Consider the following 17,345-nt stretch of genomic DNA (forward strand, 5'->3'; position numbering starts at 1 on the left):
TGACTGAATCATGGGGGCAGACTTCCCCCTTGCTGTTGTCCTTACAATATCTGGTTGTTTGATAAGTGTGTAGGCCTTTCCCCTTCTCTCTCTCCTGCTGCCATGTAAGACGTGCCTTGCTTCCCTTTTGCCTTCTGCCATGATTGTAAGTTTCCTGAGGCCTCCTCAGCCATGTAGGGAACTGTGAGTCAATTAAACCTCTTTTCTTTATAAATTACCCAGCCTCAGGTAGTTCTTCATAGCAGTGTGAAAATGGACTAATAGAAACTCTTTGATAGTTCTCCTTCACCTAGAATGTTGCCTGACACATATTGTTTATTATATATCTGTTGAATTTATTTTTATTTTTGAATCTTAAGGTACAAAGATTTAACTTTAAAAAAGGAATACACATAAGATGCCAATGGCTTTTTAAAACTCAGACGTATCTTAACATTACTGACAACACTACAGCTCCCTATGATCAGAAGACAGTGTTCAAAATCACAAACTTTTTTTTTTTTTTTGAGACGGCGTTTCACTCTTGTTGCCTGGGCTGGAGTACAATGGCATGATCTTGGCTCACCTCAACCTCCGACTCCCGGGTTCAAGCGATTCTCCTGCCTCAGCCTCCTGAGTAGCTGGGATTACAGGCATGCGCCACCACGCCCAGCTAATGAGACGGGATTTCTTTTGTCACCAAACTGCCAGCGAACAAATCCCAGTGCAGTTGCTCACTAGCTGTGTGATCGTGGGCGAACTGCCTAAATGCTCTATGCCTCATTTGTAAATGGAGATAAAACTTTTTAATTCATTGGGTTGCTGTGGGGAGTTAAAAATGCACAAAATGTTTAAAATAGTGCTTGACAAAGATGAAATAAATGTTTTCATTATTACCGCTTTGATTAATTCACCTCAGGAAATAAATAAAATGTAAAGCACTAGCCTCAGCAATTACAAGGTCTGGGCACCAGCCTTTGTTTCCCATCTGAGTCTTCAAGAAGTCACAAAACTTCTTTGAGCTTCAGTTATTATAATTGTAAGATGCAAGACCTAATATTGATTTCAAAGTGTAATTATAAAAACAGAGAGATAATATTAAAGATGCTGAAACCTATGAAGTGCTCTACAGATATTATTTAAATCACTATTACTAACTACATATACCTAGTATAGAAAATAAGTATGATCTAAATTGGTGTTTTCCAAATGTGGGCCCAAAGTTCTCTGATCCATGGCAGAATTAGAAAAACTAAGGATAAAACAGAGTCTTCCATTCTAAGACCTTTCCATCTGGGGCTATTAAAATGTCTTTTATTTTATAAGACATTGCTGATAAAAAGTAGTACATTTTTAAAGAGTGTTTTTACTTAATAAGTTCTCAGGAAAAATATTTTTGGAAAATTTTACAAATCTATCACATCCTAGGGTCTGAGTACCACTGATCCAGTTGAGAGACTCTCAACTTTTCTTCTATCTTCACACCATGGCTAGATGCAAAATTTTCCCCATCACTGATGTTCTCAGTGTGTGGTATCCAATGGGGCTCACTTAGCAGTACATCAGAAACTCTGGTTTGGCCTAAGTAGGTATTACAATTTGACAAATGCTGTCTACAGATTCTGATATTTCCATCCTATTACAGATTACTAGCTAGCTGAAGTCAGACTAATGAAGTAAGAAAACAATGTAGTCATCTCTAGGCAATTTTGAGAAATATTGGGTTGACGTAACAGATCCAAAGGGGGTACTGCGCTGAAATATAGTACTCATGTATTTCCATTCAGTGCCAAATGTGCTAGTTAATGCCTAAACGAGCAAAAAAGGTAAAGCAAACAATAATAAAAACAACAAATGATGGCTCCCAATTGTCTACAGGCAACTAGCCCTAACCACTTAATATGACATACTGGTTTGTCACAGACTGAGCTCACCAACTGTACCAACCTCACCTTTTGCTGCTTCTTATAACACAACTATACATCCTTTGTGAAATGTCTTTCCCCTTTCTCTAGCAGGCAAAAAAAGAAAAACAAATTCTTTCAAGATGCAATTTAAATGGCCACAGTTCTGCAAGCCATCCTCCGCACCCTTGGCACTTGTTTTTTTCTCCCGAAGGATTTGTGTCTAACTCCAGAGTCAATTACCCACCAAATACATAGGGCTCATATGGGTTTCTCCCACCAAAGGGAGCAATTATAAGTTATTTATCTCTATAATGCCAATGAATAAAGTGAAGTACTTAATGAATGAACCCAATGGTCAAGACAAATAGGCTGATCTGAGTGATAATACTTTTTAAATTAATGTACAAAGTTTATCCTTAAAACATTTGGGACAATACCTGCAATGCAGCCTCTTCAAGAATTTCAAGGTCTTCCTCTAATTCATTACCTGTTGTGTAAATAAAGAGTTTTACTAAAATATGTCAATATTTAGTTTAGTTTAATTTTCTAGTCCTTTGCATTCATTACATTTTTTTAAAAAAAATAATTCTGCTATTCCAGATTGAAAAGATTTGTGATTCTGGAAAAAATCCCAGTGGCATACAGTTTAATATATAAGATACTTCCAGTGGGAATATACTACAATTATCAACGCAATACTCAAGAAGCATCCATGGGTGATTTGCCAAAGATATATCCTACATTTATGAATATAAATGTATACTTTCTGAACTTAGTGTATTCGTTTTGTCTAAAAAAAGAGGGAACAAATTATTTCAGATCTGGGCCTTTATATTTCGGTTGCCTTACAGAAGAGCTATGACTTTAGTAAACGACAGGGACTCACAGAAAAATATAAGGCAGTGACTGCATCCCCTAGCCATTTTCTCCTCTATTAGTTAATATAGAACATATTTTATTTATTGATCTTTCTTTGATAGTTTAATTATTAAATGTTACTAATAAAGTAATACTTGTTCAATGGGAAATACTCAAATTGTATAGGAGTGTAGAACAAAAAATTCTAAACCTCTAACCAGTGCCATGCTCCCTTAAAACTATCCAGTGTCAACAGCCTATGTGTTGTTCTAGAAACTTGGTGTGCAAACAAACCAAAAAGGTATATGTGTTTCAACCACACATAAACATACTCTTTTTTTTTCTTTTGAGATGGAGTCTCACTCTGTTGCCCAGGCTGGAGTGCAGTGGTGCGATCTCGGCTCACTGCAACCTCCACCTCCCGGGTTTAAGTGATTCTCCTGCCTCAGCCTCCCAAGTAGCTGGGACTACAGGCATGTGCCACCACACCCGGCTAATTTTTGTATTTTTAGTAGAGACGGGGTTTCACTGTGTTAGCCAGGATGGTCTCAATTTCCTGACCTTGTGATCCACCCACCTTGGCCTCACAAAGTGCTGCGATTACAGGCGTGTCATACTTTTTTGTAATATACAGAGTAATGTATGCAAAAATGGGACCTTCTTCTGCAACTTGCTTTTCTCAGTATAATTTGGACAGCTTTCCTTGTTAGGCTGTATAGGTCTACTTTTTCAAAGAGCTGCATAGACTACCATTGAATGGCTATGCCATTACTTATTTAACCAGTTCCCAACTGAAAGACGTTTTGGTTGTTTCTAGGTTTTACAATCACAAGCACTGCTATATTAATTCATCCTTCAACATACACTTTTTGAGTATTTGTGCAAGTATGTATAAAAATTTTCTACGTCAAAAAGTATATATAATGTAAAATTTAACAGCTATTGACAAAAATAGGTTGCTAGCAATTTTCCTCATGTGGCTAGAATACAAGGTCTCATTTCCGTACATATATACCAATATTAAGTGGGAGAAAAGGAATGGAGAAGAATAAAAGGGACCAGGAAGAGAAAAGGGAATAAAGAAGGAAAGGCAGAGGAAGAAAAGGGAGGAAAAAATAACGGTGGGAAGAGTAATCTTCAATGAAGGAGTAAAGATGGATTTTGGGGGGGTAAGAAAATAAAACTTTAAACCATGTATAAACATTAGAGAATCAGTAAGCATTTTTATTTTCAACTTTACTCCCTTGATTATAGATTAATCTGTATATCATACAAATTTGCTCCATATAAAAAAGTACCATTTCTGCCACTGCCTCATCTCTGTTCTGCTTCAATGAAAAACTCTTCTAAAGAGCTACCTATATTCAAATGGACCGCCCTTCCTTACTTTCCATTATCCCTCTCTACTCTGAAAGTACTTACAGTTCTCTCATTTTGCTAACATATTTCTTATTGCATATACAAGCAACCGACAAGTCTTCAAGTCCAATGATAGATTTTAATTCACTTCTCAGAGCATGCAAAAATCCCAGGAACATCCCCTCTCCTGGTTTCTCTCCTGCTTCACTGACTGTTCCTTCACAGTCTCATCTGCAGCCTCCTCTTCCTGTTCTGTGCATCTTTGAAATTTTGAAAAGTCACAGCTTTAATCCTAAGCTATCTTCTCTTTCTTATCTACTTGCTCTAGAATATCTTTCATACAGTCCCATGTCTTTAAATAACGATCATATTCAATTACAATTCTATTGACCTGTTCTCTGATCTAGACAATGAGTATTCAGTTGTCTACTTGATATTTCCACTAGAATATTTAAGAAATATCTAGAACTTTTGGTTTAATACTATATATTCAGTGCTTGGCTGAATATACACACTATACCCACTGCCTGGCTCAAAGCATGTATATGCATAAAAAGGGTGTCCATGTGCGTGTGTAAATTAAAAAAGGTCAGAGGATACCCTTCAGTCTCTAAACAAACTCAAATTACCAGTACATGAAGCAGTTATTGCTCATGAATATATGAGATTACAAAATTCATTTTGCAAATCTATTTTCAGACCTTTTATAATACATACAAAACAAAATAAAACCCTATCAAAAAACATCCAGTATTGGCCACACTTACCAATAGGAAGTGCTAGGTCCTTCTTCATCAGAGCTGCCGCACAAACCCCACCAAGATTGGCTAATTCTTTTTCCAATTGGATGACTCCCTATGGAATTGCATAAAATTTGCTGCTTTAAAAATGTTTGAATGATAATACGGATTATCAACAAAATGTGATTTGAATTCAAGCATTACTTTTGAAATGAGAAGGAAGCATGTGAAGCTAATGGTTAAATTGAGAGTAGATGAGATTCAGTACTCAATGTTGTGGCTCAGGCTGGTTATAAGGTTCAGGTTTAAAGGTTCATTGTTCAAATAACTGTTCATTCATGACTTTGGTCCACTTTGTCATTGGTTTTATTTTATTGTATGATTTAAAACATTTAGACAAGATGATAGCCCCTTTTTGAAAACAGGTTCTACTGTTTACTCAGAAAGGTATAGCCAACTGAGCAGGTTCAGGGCAGGTATAACTATACTTCAAAGGCTGGGTCATGTTGCACAAACTCCATCCTCTTCATGTATTAAAAGTAGCAAAACAGACCACTGCACATAAACTACAAAATATTTAGAATTGCACACCCCTAGGTTAAAATTAATTTCTTTTTTTTTTTTTGTAGAGAAAGGATTTCGATATATTGCCTAGGCTGGTCTCAAACTGCCTCAAGGGATTCTCTCACCTCTCAAAGTGCTGCAATTACATGTGTGAGCCACTGCACCTGGCCCCAACTTTTCGCATAGAGGCAACAGTACAATTTAAGTCAGTTAGAAGCACAACTCACTAGCCCTTAGAAACACAATCTTCCTTAAAAGAATGAAAAGATAATTCATTCTTACCTCATCAGGTCCAGGGCTAAATTCATATCCAATTGCAAAACACTTAAAACCATAGAAAGAAGCTTTGTCATCTTTCACATAATCTGATGCAGTCTCCAATGAAAAAAGGGCCTCATTTCCTAATAAAAATGCCAGAATTGAGTTCAAACTCTAAAACAATTTTATAAAAATTTCTCTGTCTTTTATCCAATGGACTTTCTCTTTCATCACAAGATAGGTAAAAACACAAATCATATACTACATAACTTAAATAGACTTGTGGCGGGGAGCGTTCCTATATCTACTTGAGGAAATTGTACCAAAAATAACACTAGAAACAACAGGTCTATCGCAAATGAATTGTTACTTTTTTTCATAATCAAACTCCCCTGCTTAATAAAATACTTCAGTTACATGGGCAATCATTTTTCAATTATTTGTCAAATACTGAGGTTAGCCTTTTTATTTTTCAAAGTGGGCAATCCTCTACCCTGGAGTGTGGCTTTTTCTGATCTTTTCCCAAACAAACAAACAAATAGGCAAGTCAGAGTGGAAAGAGGAAGTTTCTGAATTGAAATTGCCTATTAGTTTGAAGGATCACAAGAGTAGTCCTGGTTAACTGGTTAAGAATGCAACAAACCATAAGTTTTAAAACATAGTTTCTCTTCACACAAGAAAGTGGTTTATGAATTCTCTTACAAGGAAGGACTTCAGTCCTTAGGTAAGTTCTGAAAATTGAGCGCTTCCTGGGAAAATGAAAGATCTAATCCATTGTTTTCTATAATTTGGACCCAACTACACAGACAGCTAGCTACTCCTCAACGTTAACACACTGCTTTGCTCAAGCTAATCTTTTTTTCACAAAATCCTTAAAACATTGTCTTCTCCAAAACTCAGATCAGGCTGTGCCCCTTGCCCAGGGTACCTTATTTATTCCTCGAATGCAATCCAGATACATAGTAGGTCTTTAATAAATTTCTCTAAAAATTAGATAAACATTTTCAATGATACACCCTTACTAAATATACATAAATGCACTTATTTTGCCACATAAAACAGAAGAAAAAAAAACTTACCTGGCAACACCAAAACCATAGTAGGCCACCCAGAGGATCCTGAAAATTTCTTTAATTCTATCCATGAATTAAGATTTTCATGAACAGATGTCAATTTTGGTCCATATCCTGAATTCTGAACAGTTCTGACAGGAATCAACAAACGAAGGACATCTTCTGACTGTGCAGTACCACACTGAGGGTCAAATTCGATTGTCATCCACCTCACACATTCTGGGAATGTCACCTGAGGTCAACAGGCAAAGCGACATGAATACAGATATATATATACACAAACATACACATCTGCATCTGTATGTGTGTGTGTGTGTCTATGCTTTTATTAAATGACACAACAGGATAAACTACAAAATTAAAATAGAACAAAATGTTACCTATGACATAGAAGGAGGAACAGAGTAAAGAGGACAGAGATAAAAGCTAGATTTGTTTCATAAATTTGACTTCAAAGTATGTAATTATGTAAAGAATTATAAAACAAAATCCAAATTTAAAAAGCAATTCCTAAAATCTAAAATAAAATAAATGACTCTCTAAGTGTATATCCAATGAACGCATAATCATGCAGAGAGGGAGCATTCCAACTTACTTTAAACACAGTAATTTGACATACACTTAGATGGGATATACTTCAAAGACAAAACACACACACACACACACACACACACACACACACACACACACACACACACACACCCAAAATGAAATAATTTAATGATTTTCTAATTCTGATATTCCCAGTGTCACTAATAGGAATTTTAGATATAACAGAAAGGAGACTGAGGTGTGTCTGTGGTCCTTATTTGAATTAGTATCAACAGTATAAACTCATGAGGTATTTTATCTTTAAAAAACTATACACATAAATCTATCTATACATAAACATATACACATTTATGTATACACATATATAAATATAACATGTGTGTGTATGTATAACAGAAATCGGGACACTTTGAAAAAATGGTTAGTTCCAAGTCTGAGGCATCAAACATATAAAGGGAGCCTGGAACATCTTATCCTACCAGAAAGCAAGGAAGCTAGGAATGACTGCAAGAGGGGTGTCTGAAAGAACCAGCAGGTAAGCTGAAGAGGCTCCCATCTAACAAATACATAGGATCCAGTTTCTTCAACAAATAGAAGGGAACAAAAAGAGAGAGAGACAGAGGGAGACTTATAGATTTAAAGGGACTTAAGATTAAAGGGGACTTAAGAGACATACTAATCACAATGTATGGATTTTATATGGATTCTAACTCAAATTATTAAAAATTTACATGATGTTTGAAGACATTAAATTGTTTTCTTCAATGTGATAATACTATGATTATATTTAAGGGTCTTTATATTTTGGAGACATTGTATCAATAAATATCATAAATGTGCTTTAAAACAATATAGGAGGTTAGGAAGTAGGTTGGGAATAAATAAGACAGGTCTGACTAACAGTTGAAACTGCTGAATCTGGGATGATGGATAAACAAGTGCACTGTACTAGCTTGTTTACTTCTATATGCTTAATAGTTTCTACCATGAAAAGTGGAATATTTTACAAGCACACAAAATATAAGTTTATCCTTCTCTTCCTTAATTTGCATGATACAATGAAAAAACAAAGAATACGGATTTTGAATACTCTCTAATAACATTAAATTTATAAACATTTTATACATAGTTTTTTTAACATTATGTATAGACTACTTTAAATCTTACATTGGGGTTGTAAATTTTCAGAGCTCAGGCTGTGGTACAAATAACGTTAGTTCAAAAAATACAATTTAAAACTGTTAATGCTTATATCTACTACTATTGCAAATCACAGCATGAAGTTTAGCATTATATACCACACTATACTTGTAGGAAGATTTAAGAACAACTCTCATAAACCAATAAAATTTTATCATCTTTGAGATAAAAATTCCATCTTAAATTATTTTATATATCCAACAGTGCCTAACCACCTGCTGATTCTCTATATGTAAATACTATAAAAGAAAATACACTCGTAAATACAGGCCAGGCATTCTTTAAGATATCATCAGAACCTCATGCCAAGTTTTACATTCGAATCACACTAAGAACCGGTGCCTACCTTGTAATGCATCACACAGGCAGGTTTATACGGGTGCTCACTCTCTATGACAGCATAGTGATTGGAGGTTGTACAAGCAGAGAGGCCCTGTTCAGGCTGGTTTCCTGTGGTGCTATCTGTCGACTGATTAGGGTTGAAGGCAGGTGGTGCATACTTCTGATTCAAAATGGCAACTGACGGAAGCAATTGTTGGACAAGGCCAAAGACTTCTACAGCCACCTAGTACACATATAAAAATATGGTTAAATGAGATACACGTGAAAGTGGTTCTAAAATTATGCATTACAATAATTGTTGGTTACTCTAATAACAATTTCCATCTAAATTTTCCACTAGTTAAGTTTTTGTCCAAAGAGAAATCTTTCAATTGATTAAAAAAAGATTTATCTTAGATGTTACCTGACAATATCTAAATCTATATTTTTAAACACTTGTTTTTTAATGATCTGAAGTAAATCAGGTTTTACTTAATTATGCCAAAGAATCAATAGTTTATCATTTCTTCCATCTCTTGAATATGTCACTATTTTAAAACACTCTTATCCTTTAACATTGCTATTGTTATTAATGAAGACCATTTGGCATCAACCTCATAAATTTGAAAAACCTCAGTTAACATAATCTTTCCTTACATATCATATTTCTAAAATTGCTAAAATCTATTTCCCATTCACAAATTCTTCAAATGTAAAGCCAACAAATAAGCACAGCAATCCAGTAAACAATACTAAGAAGAGAGAAGTTTAATAATTAGCAGATCTATCTCTGCTTGTTACCTATATCCCAGATGCCTCAAAGATGCAAGTTTTTGTAAAGACAAGACACAAAGTCTTTTTTTTAAAAAAGATATTTTAAAAAAAACATTCAAAGTTATAGAATTAAATTACACACCTTGGGAATAGCAGCAGCTACTGGTCCTATGTAGGCTATAATAAGGGGGAGCAGCATGGAAAACAGACTGGAAGAACTCAGCAGTTCTGGAATGTCATCAGCTAAAAAAAGGCATAAAAGGCATTAAAACTATAGTCAGAAGGTAATTTCATTGTACTGCATACATGCTGTACTAAATCTATATTCTGCTCTTTTGAGCGAAACTATAGTTGACACCAATTGGGTGCTTGTCAAGGGCCTGGTACTATTCTAAAGGCTTTTGAGAATACATGCCTTATCTCAACTAATACTCACAATAAGATACTTTTATTATTCCCAATTTTCAGAAAGGAAAACCATGGCACATAGGGTTTAAGTATCTTACCCAAAATACTTAATACATAAGTACATGTACCTGTAAAATAATAGAGCTGGAATCAGAACCTAGGGTAATGGAGTCTTTATTTTAAATTACCATTCTGGCACCAAACATGGCTGTATCAGTGACATTAGGCAAATTACTTACTCTGTAACTTAGGTTCACAACAGTATTCCTCTCATTTGGATGTTGGGAAGATTAAATGAGGTAATATATGTAAAACACTTAGAACAACACCTACACATATTCAGCACTCCAAAAATGTTTACCGTTATTAAGCTACATTGCTTTCTGTTTTTCCAAGAAAAGCACTTTGCTGATTAACATTTTAGTCAGTTATCCATGAACATGGTGCTGGAAAGATAAGCTGAGCCTATACTGTGAAGACCTTTATTTTATAAGCCAATTATTCTCCCAAATACTGATTCCTAGGTCTGCTGTTATATCAAAACAGGCTGCACACTTATTTAAAAAATAGTTTTTTAGCCTAGCTTCAGGCCCTGGGGATAAACCTAATAGTCTTTATTTTCAGCAAGCTTTCCAGGTGGTTCTGATGTTAAACTAGGTTTAGGAATTAATGTTATACAATAAGGAGGTGGAGGTAACTTTTTTTTTTTTTTTTGAGATGGAGTGTCACTCTGACATCCAGGCTGGAGTGCAGTGGTGCGATCTCGGCTCACTGCAGCCTCCGCCTCCTGGGTTCAAGCGATTCTCCTGCCTCAGCCTTCTGAGTAGCTAGGATTACAGGCACCTGCCACCACGCCTGGCTAATTTTTGTATTTTTAGTAGAGATGAGGTTTCACCATGTTGCTCAGGCTGGTCTCAAACTCCTGACCTCATGATCTGCCTGCCTCGGCCTCCCAAAGTGCTGGGATTACAGGCATGAGCCACCATATCCGGCCATAACCATGTTTTCATAATGATAACTCTGCTGCCAGTGTGAAGAATAACTAAACAACTAGATGGAGAATGGGGGAAAGGCAGCAGTGAGATTATTGGGATATTAACCCTATATTAAAAAATGAAATGTCCTTGCACCATGGCAGTCTAAATGACAGCAGGAGAAGAACTGAAAGAGAGGAGAATACAAACTAGAGAGATTCCAATGGAAAAACTCATAGAGCTGAATTTAGACAAGTGCCTCTGAGGAGATGGTTAGGGTACCCCAGAGTCTTGGGTGGATAGCGATACATTACTGGAAAAAGAACAGAGGGGAAGAAAAAGCTTTTTGACTACTAAAAGAAGAATAAAGACCCAGTTTAACACAAATACAATTTTTCTTTTACTAAATTAACTAAGAAAATAAGAATATATAGTAACTCCTTTTGAGCATTCTAAATAATTCTCCATTACAGTATGGACAGTGTGACCTATCCAAAATTAATGCATGCGTGGATCTATAAATAACACTTAGATTCTATAAAATTGTATAATAGAAGGCGCCTCTTCAATAATTCTATGCAAAAATTTAGTGAATAAAGAATCTAAAATATGACTACTGAGAAAGAAAAAATCTTACCATCCACAGCAAGAGCTCTGTGCAGGAGGTCCTTAGAGGCTCGAACGACAGTGCTTACAACAGACAATGCTCTGCTACAGTTTTTATCTTCTTCATTGGCTTTACTCAGAAGTTGGGATTGTAAATCTCCATCAAATTCACTCCTGTAGCATGAGCAAACATGAGATTATTTTACAATGGTAAGTAAAACATGATCCAGTGCCAGAAATCATATCTAGATCTGAGATCCTCATTTAATTTATAGCTTTTTAAAAGTTAAAAAAGTAAACATGCAACTATATAATTATAGGGAATGATAAGGGCTTTGAAGAAAAACAAAGCAGCATAGGGCATAAAGTGAAGGGTGTTATTTTAAATAAGATCAGTTCTCCGAGGAACTCATATTTGACAAAGACCTGAATTAATTAATTAAATTATTTACTTATTTGAGACAGAGTCTTGCTCTGTCGCCCAGGCTGGAGTGCAGTGGCATGATCTCGGCTCACTGCAACCTCCGCCTCCCAGGTTCAAGCGATTCTCCTCCCTCAGCCTCCCAAATAGCTGGGATTATAGGCATGCACCACCACGCCCAGCTAATTTTTCTGTTTTTAGTAGAGATGGGGTTTCACCATGTTGGCCAGGCTGGTCTCGAACTCCTGACCTTGTGATCCACCCATCTTGGACTCCCAAAGTGCTGGGATTATAGGAGTGAGCTGCCGCGCCCAGCTGACCTGAATTTTTTTTTTTTTAAAGACCCATGCGAAGAGCTGAGGGAAAACTGTCAGGGCAAAAGGAACACACTGGTGAATTAAAGGAACAGAATGAAGACATGTATGGCTGGAAGAAAAGGAGAAAGAGTGAAGCGTGATGGGTGGGAAGGGAAACAAGAGTCAAATTGTGTAAGGTTTGTAGGCCACATAATGACTTTACATTTTATACTGGTATGAGAATGGGAAGCTGGGTTTGGAGCAAGGGTGGAACTTGGTATGATTTATATTTTTATCAGATCACTCTGGCTGTGCTGTAGAGAACTGATTGTAGGAGACCAATAGTGAAAGGAGGGAGACTAGTTTAGAGGCTTATTACAGTTAGCAGGTAGAGGTTGCAGTGGCTTGGTCTAGACTATTAAATATGGAAATAGAGGAAAAGGTCACATTTAGGACATTTTAGAAGTACAGCTGACAGGACTTCTTGATGAACTAGGTGTAAAGTATGAGGGAAAGAGAAGTCCAGAATGACTCCAAGGTGTCTGGCTGTAACTGTGGAAGGGAGATGAATATTCTAGCCACATGAAACCTCAGATGTCTACTAGCCAACTATAACGAACATCCTTAAAGAGAAAGTGCAGCATTCTGGTTAAGGGTGTATCACCTGAAATCTGACTTCCTGCCTACAAGTCGCAGTAGCATAACTTAACAGAGGTGTGACTCTGGACAATTCAGCGTCTCAGTTCCATCATCTGTGAAACAGGGATAAGGAAAGTACCTACCTCCTGGGGTTACTGCGAGGACAAGGTGAAATAACACAGGTAACACACTCAAAGCATGTCCTGGCACACAGTAATTAACAACATCTCCACTAGTGTCATCCAAATGAAGATGTCAGAAGAGAGACCTGGAGTCCAGGGCTCAGAGGTCATGAAGGCTAGGGATGTAAACTTGGGAGCTATCAGAGCAGGATGGTATTTAAAACTAAAGGACTTTAATATTTTTCATTTTTAAAAAATGTAAAGCTAAGGGTATTTAAAGCTTAATAGAAAACATGAAAATACTCAAAACACTGTATTTTGTATAAGATATAAAGTTTGGATGGCAGATGCTCTTAGTGGTTCTCCAGCTTTCTGAAACACGTAACTCTTACGCATAACAGAGTTTTTAATCCATAGTTTAAGAAAGAGAATAATGTACTATTTATTATAGTGCTTATGTAACAGAAAGTTTTTCTTGACTGGGGCAAAAGACTAGACAGCTTTTGTATTTCAGCAGCAACACTGAACTACATAGCTATTTACTGCCTGCTATTTCTATTCTATTTCTCATGGAAAGAGGAAGCAGAAAATCTATATCTAGGGAAATTATTTTATACTATCTACCTAGGCACCATCTCTAGACTCTTTATGAAGGAAAGAGAGGAAGCAGCAAGCCTCTGAAAGTGACATGGAAATTCAGTGATTTAATGCCAAGTCAGGCTGAGGACAAATGTGGTAAATGGTACTCATGAGTACCTAAGACGCCAGCTTTGCCGCTACAAGAAAAATTCAGACTCAGTGAGAAAAGTTTATTTAAAAGATTTTTTTAACCCAAGGGTTGTTATCATTCTTTTATTTTCCAAGGTTTACATAAGGAATGGTTTTTGTTGAAAACATTATAAGAAACACACTATTATATATTCTAGGGCCCCAGGGGGCAGGTCCAAGATTCACAGACATCAAAATATTCTGTGACTAGATAACAGGATCAAGGCAACACCACTATCTGAGTACAGTCTATCTGATCATTAGTTCGAGGTATTTTATAAAAAGAAATGAATATCCTTTAAATTTGAAATTGCAGACCAGAAATTATAGAGTGACAGCAACAGCACATATGCCCAGTGCACAAACATTTCAATGATATTGAAGAAATAACAGCAAAAATATAACTTTTGTAGCAAACATTGAATTTATATATTAAAATGAGATTTCTTTATATGAATTTGTACAAGTATGTGCTAAGAAGATACACTGTACAATTTAATTATAATTATCCAGTTAGCAATTTTACCTGGTAGTAGACTGTGTATGTTCTACCACTGTAAAGTATTTCCGTTATCTCTATACATTCACCCACCTATAGTAGAGTATCTGTGGGATCTGTCCTCTGGTTTGGTTTGTGCCGTTACTGCTCAAGCTGCACGTGCTGAATGTGAATGTCACACCATCAGGGCACTGAACTGTGGTCATTCCTCCATCTCCATTGGCTGTACGGCTTCCATAGTTCCTCAAGCGCACAGCATATTTAACATTTTCCTTCATTATAAAGATGTAAAACATCTTTTATTCACAATGTACGGAGGATATACAAAAAGAACTCTAGCAGTAAAATAGGCAAATATACTGAAATTCTTTGTCATATTTACAGATGATATAATTAAATGTTTTTAATGAATCAAACATGATGACGGCTAACATTTACTGAACACCTGTTGCATAAAAGCAACTGTCCTAAGTACTTTATGGAATTTAATTAATCCTTAAAATGACCTCATGAGGTAAGTATCATTACTATCCCTATTTTACAGATGAGGAATCTGAGGTTCAGAGAAGTTAAGTAACTTGTTCAAAGTCACGCAGCTAGTAAGTGATGGAACTAGGTCTGAACACAACCAATGTAACTAGTGCCTGCTCTTAATTTTACTGCTAGAATATTAGCCATACTATATATATAATATATATAATATAATATATAATATATATTATATATATATTTTAAATATATATATTTATATATTTAATATATATATTTTATATATTTAATATATATTTAATATATATTTTATATATTTAATATATATATTTTATATATTTAATATATATTTAATATATATTTTATATATAAATATATATATATATATTTTTTTTCTGAGACAGGATCTTGCTCTGTCACCCAGCCTGGAGTGCAGTGGTGCAATTTTGGTTCAATGTGGCCTCCTCTTCCTGGGCTCAAGCAATCCTCCCACTGGTGCGTTCCATCACACTCAGTTAATTTTTTAAGGTGTTTCTGTAGAGATAAGGTCTGACTATATTGCCCAGTCTAGCCTCAAACTCCCAAGCTCAAGTGATCCTCCCTCCCTGTTGTCTCAAAAGTACTGGAATTACAGGTGTATGCTACTGTGCCCGGCAATAAGGGATTTTAATTGCATAAGCTGATACTTTTCCTTGACTAGTTTAACTTTTAAAATAATTTTAGATGTGAGGAAAAAAAATGGTGAGTCTATTATATTTTTAAGAAAAACTCAGAGATAGAAATATATAGGCAAACAGACATGAGAAAAAAAATCCATAGGAAAAAAGCTGTCCAAAATGTAATGCACTGTACTTTTAAAATGTGAGCTATAGACTAATGCTTTATGACCCATGATATAAATTTCACAATAAAAGCTTTTTGGTTTCTCAGTATCTAAATTCTTCCTGATGAAACCTCTCATGTACCGATCTTATCCAAAATTCTGCTCTATAATGAAATTTATTTCAGTTGAATTCAGAAATACTTTAATTTTATTTTAACATCTATAATTACTTTGATGTGGTAAAATTCCTCTATTTTTGCCAAATATTGTTAGAAAATAGGCTGGGCGCGGTGGTTCACGCCTATAATCCCAGAACTTTGGGAGGCCAAGCGGAGTGGATCACTTGAGGGCAGGAGTTCGAGACCAGCCTGGTCAACACAGTGAAACCCCTCTCTACTAAAAATACAAAATTAGCTGGGCATAGTGGCACGTGGCTGTAATTCCAGCTACTCGGGAGGCTGACACAGGAGAATCATTTAAACCCGGGAGGCAGAGGTTGCAGTGAGCCAAGATCACGCCACTGCACTCCAGCCTGGGTGACAGAGTGAGATTCCATCTAAAAAAATAATAATAATAATAATAATTAAAAAAAAATAAAGAAACAAAACAAAACAAAAACACTTTTTTTTAAAAAAAAAAAATGAGTTAGGGCACAATAAGAGAAGAAAAGACAGGAGCTAATATTTATTTTTCATATTGTGCTAGACATTAAGGCAGGTGTTTTATTTCCATTATTTAATCTCAATACTACTACAATGCAGGTATTATTCTTCCCAATCTACAGATAAGTCTCAAAGTGGTTAAATAATAACCTGCCAGTGTCTTAAAGCCAGCATGTGGAACAGCAGGTATCCAAAGCTAAGTCTGTTTGACTACAAAACTTCCTACTACTCCTGACTTTAAGAAACATTATGCAAAAATATAATATAATGTGGTACAACATTAGGTACGTAGTAGGTACTCCATAAATATCTAAGTACCATATAAAGGATAACTTACAAATAGCTATAGGTAACAAACAAAATTCATGGAATACTCTTCACTATTTTAACTACATAATAATACCTCTTATTCACAATAGAAACATTCAGTTGAAACTACCTTTAAAGGAACCACTTTGTCAAGTCTGATCTCAGCTATATCACTGGGTGAGTCATCCGTTGTGTACGTTCCTTTCACTAATTCCAGAGATGTCCATCTGTGGGAATGAGTTGAATCTCCTGCATGTTCACTCTAAAAAAAAATGAAACACAAAAATTCCACCAGACTCTTAATTTTATTGTATGAACAATTTTGATTTATAATTATTATTTTTAAAATTTATTTTCTTGAATATAAAATTAGCCATTAGTATTTTCCCATACATACGAAAGAAAAAGTTGAGGGTACTATATACATTTTTATGTGATTTCTTGAGAAGACTACAACATAAATAAGCTTTTCTCATCTGATGACTTAAACTATTTCTACTTCTTCACATTTATAAAGCCTAACGAAGTAGGGAATAAATTCAAATTAACTAGTGAAAGGAATCAAGTTAGAGATAGAGATAGACTTGCTATTTAATAGGCAATGATTTACATGCTACCCCATCTGTCCCATTTTAATAAAACTCAGGTACTTTAATTTTAGAGAATATAGAAAGATATAGCTGAATCAGTCAATAAATACTATCTTCACTAAGAATCACCCATTAGTACTCTATGACATAGTCC

The 17,345-nt window shown here is 35.5% G+C and overlaps 1 protein-coding gene across 20 annotated transcripts in view; it reads right to left on the bottom strand.

The window, feature by feature from the left end:
* MYCBP2 (MYC binding protein 2) overlaps positions 1–17,345 on the bottom strand; it is a 283,201-nt gene that overhangs the window by 115,265 nt on the left and 150,591 nt on the right. For all 20 annotated transcript variants that reach the window (XM_055360105.2, XM_055360102.2, XM_055360098.2 and 17 more), the window contains 9 exons: positions 16,732–16,863; positions 14,412–14,590; positions 11,605–11,747; positions 9,728–9,828; positions 8,837–9,055; positions 6,745–6,970; positions 5,690–5,808; positions 4,871–4,958; positions 2,324–2,373 (listed from right to left, as the gene is read on the bottom strand). In XM_055360105.2, the coding sequence (XP_055216080.2) occupies positions 2,324–2,373; positions 4,871–4,958; positions 5,690–5,808; positions 6,745–6,970; positions 8,837–9,055; positions 9,728–9,828; positions 11,605–11,747; positions 14,412–14,590; positions 16,732–16,863 (1,257 nt within the window). The remainder of the gene's footprint in view (positions 1–2,323; positions 2,374–4,870; positions 4,959–5,689; positions 5,809–6,744; positions 6,971–8,836; positions 9,056–9,727; positions 9,829–11,604; positions 11,748–14,411; positions 14,591–16,731; positions 16,864–17,345) is intronic.

This window comes from Gorilla gorilla, chromosome 14, assembly GCF_029281585.2.
Source record: "Gorilla gorilla gorilla isolate KB3781 chromosome 14, NHGRI_mGorGor1-v2.1_pri, whole genome shotgun sequence".
Taxonomy (NCBI): Eukaryota; Metazoa; Chordata; class Mammalia; order Primates; family Hominidae; genus Gorilla; species Gorilla gorilla.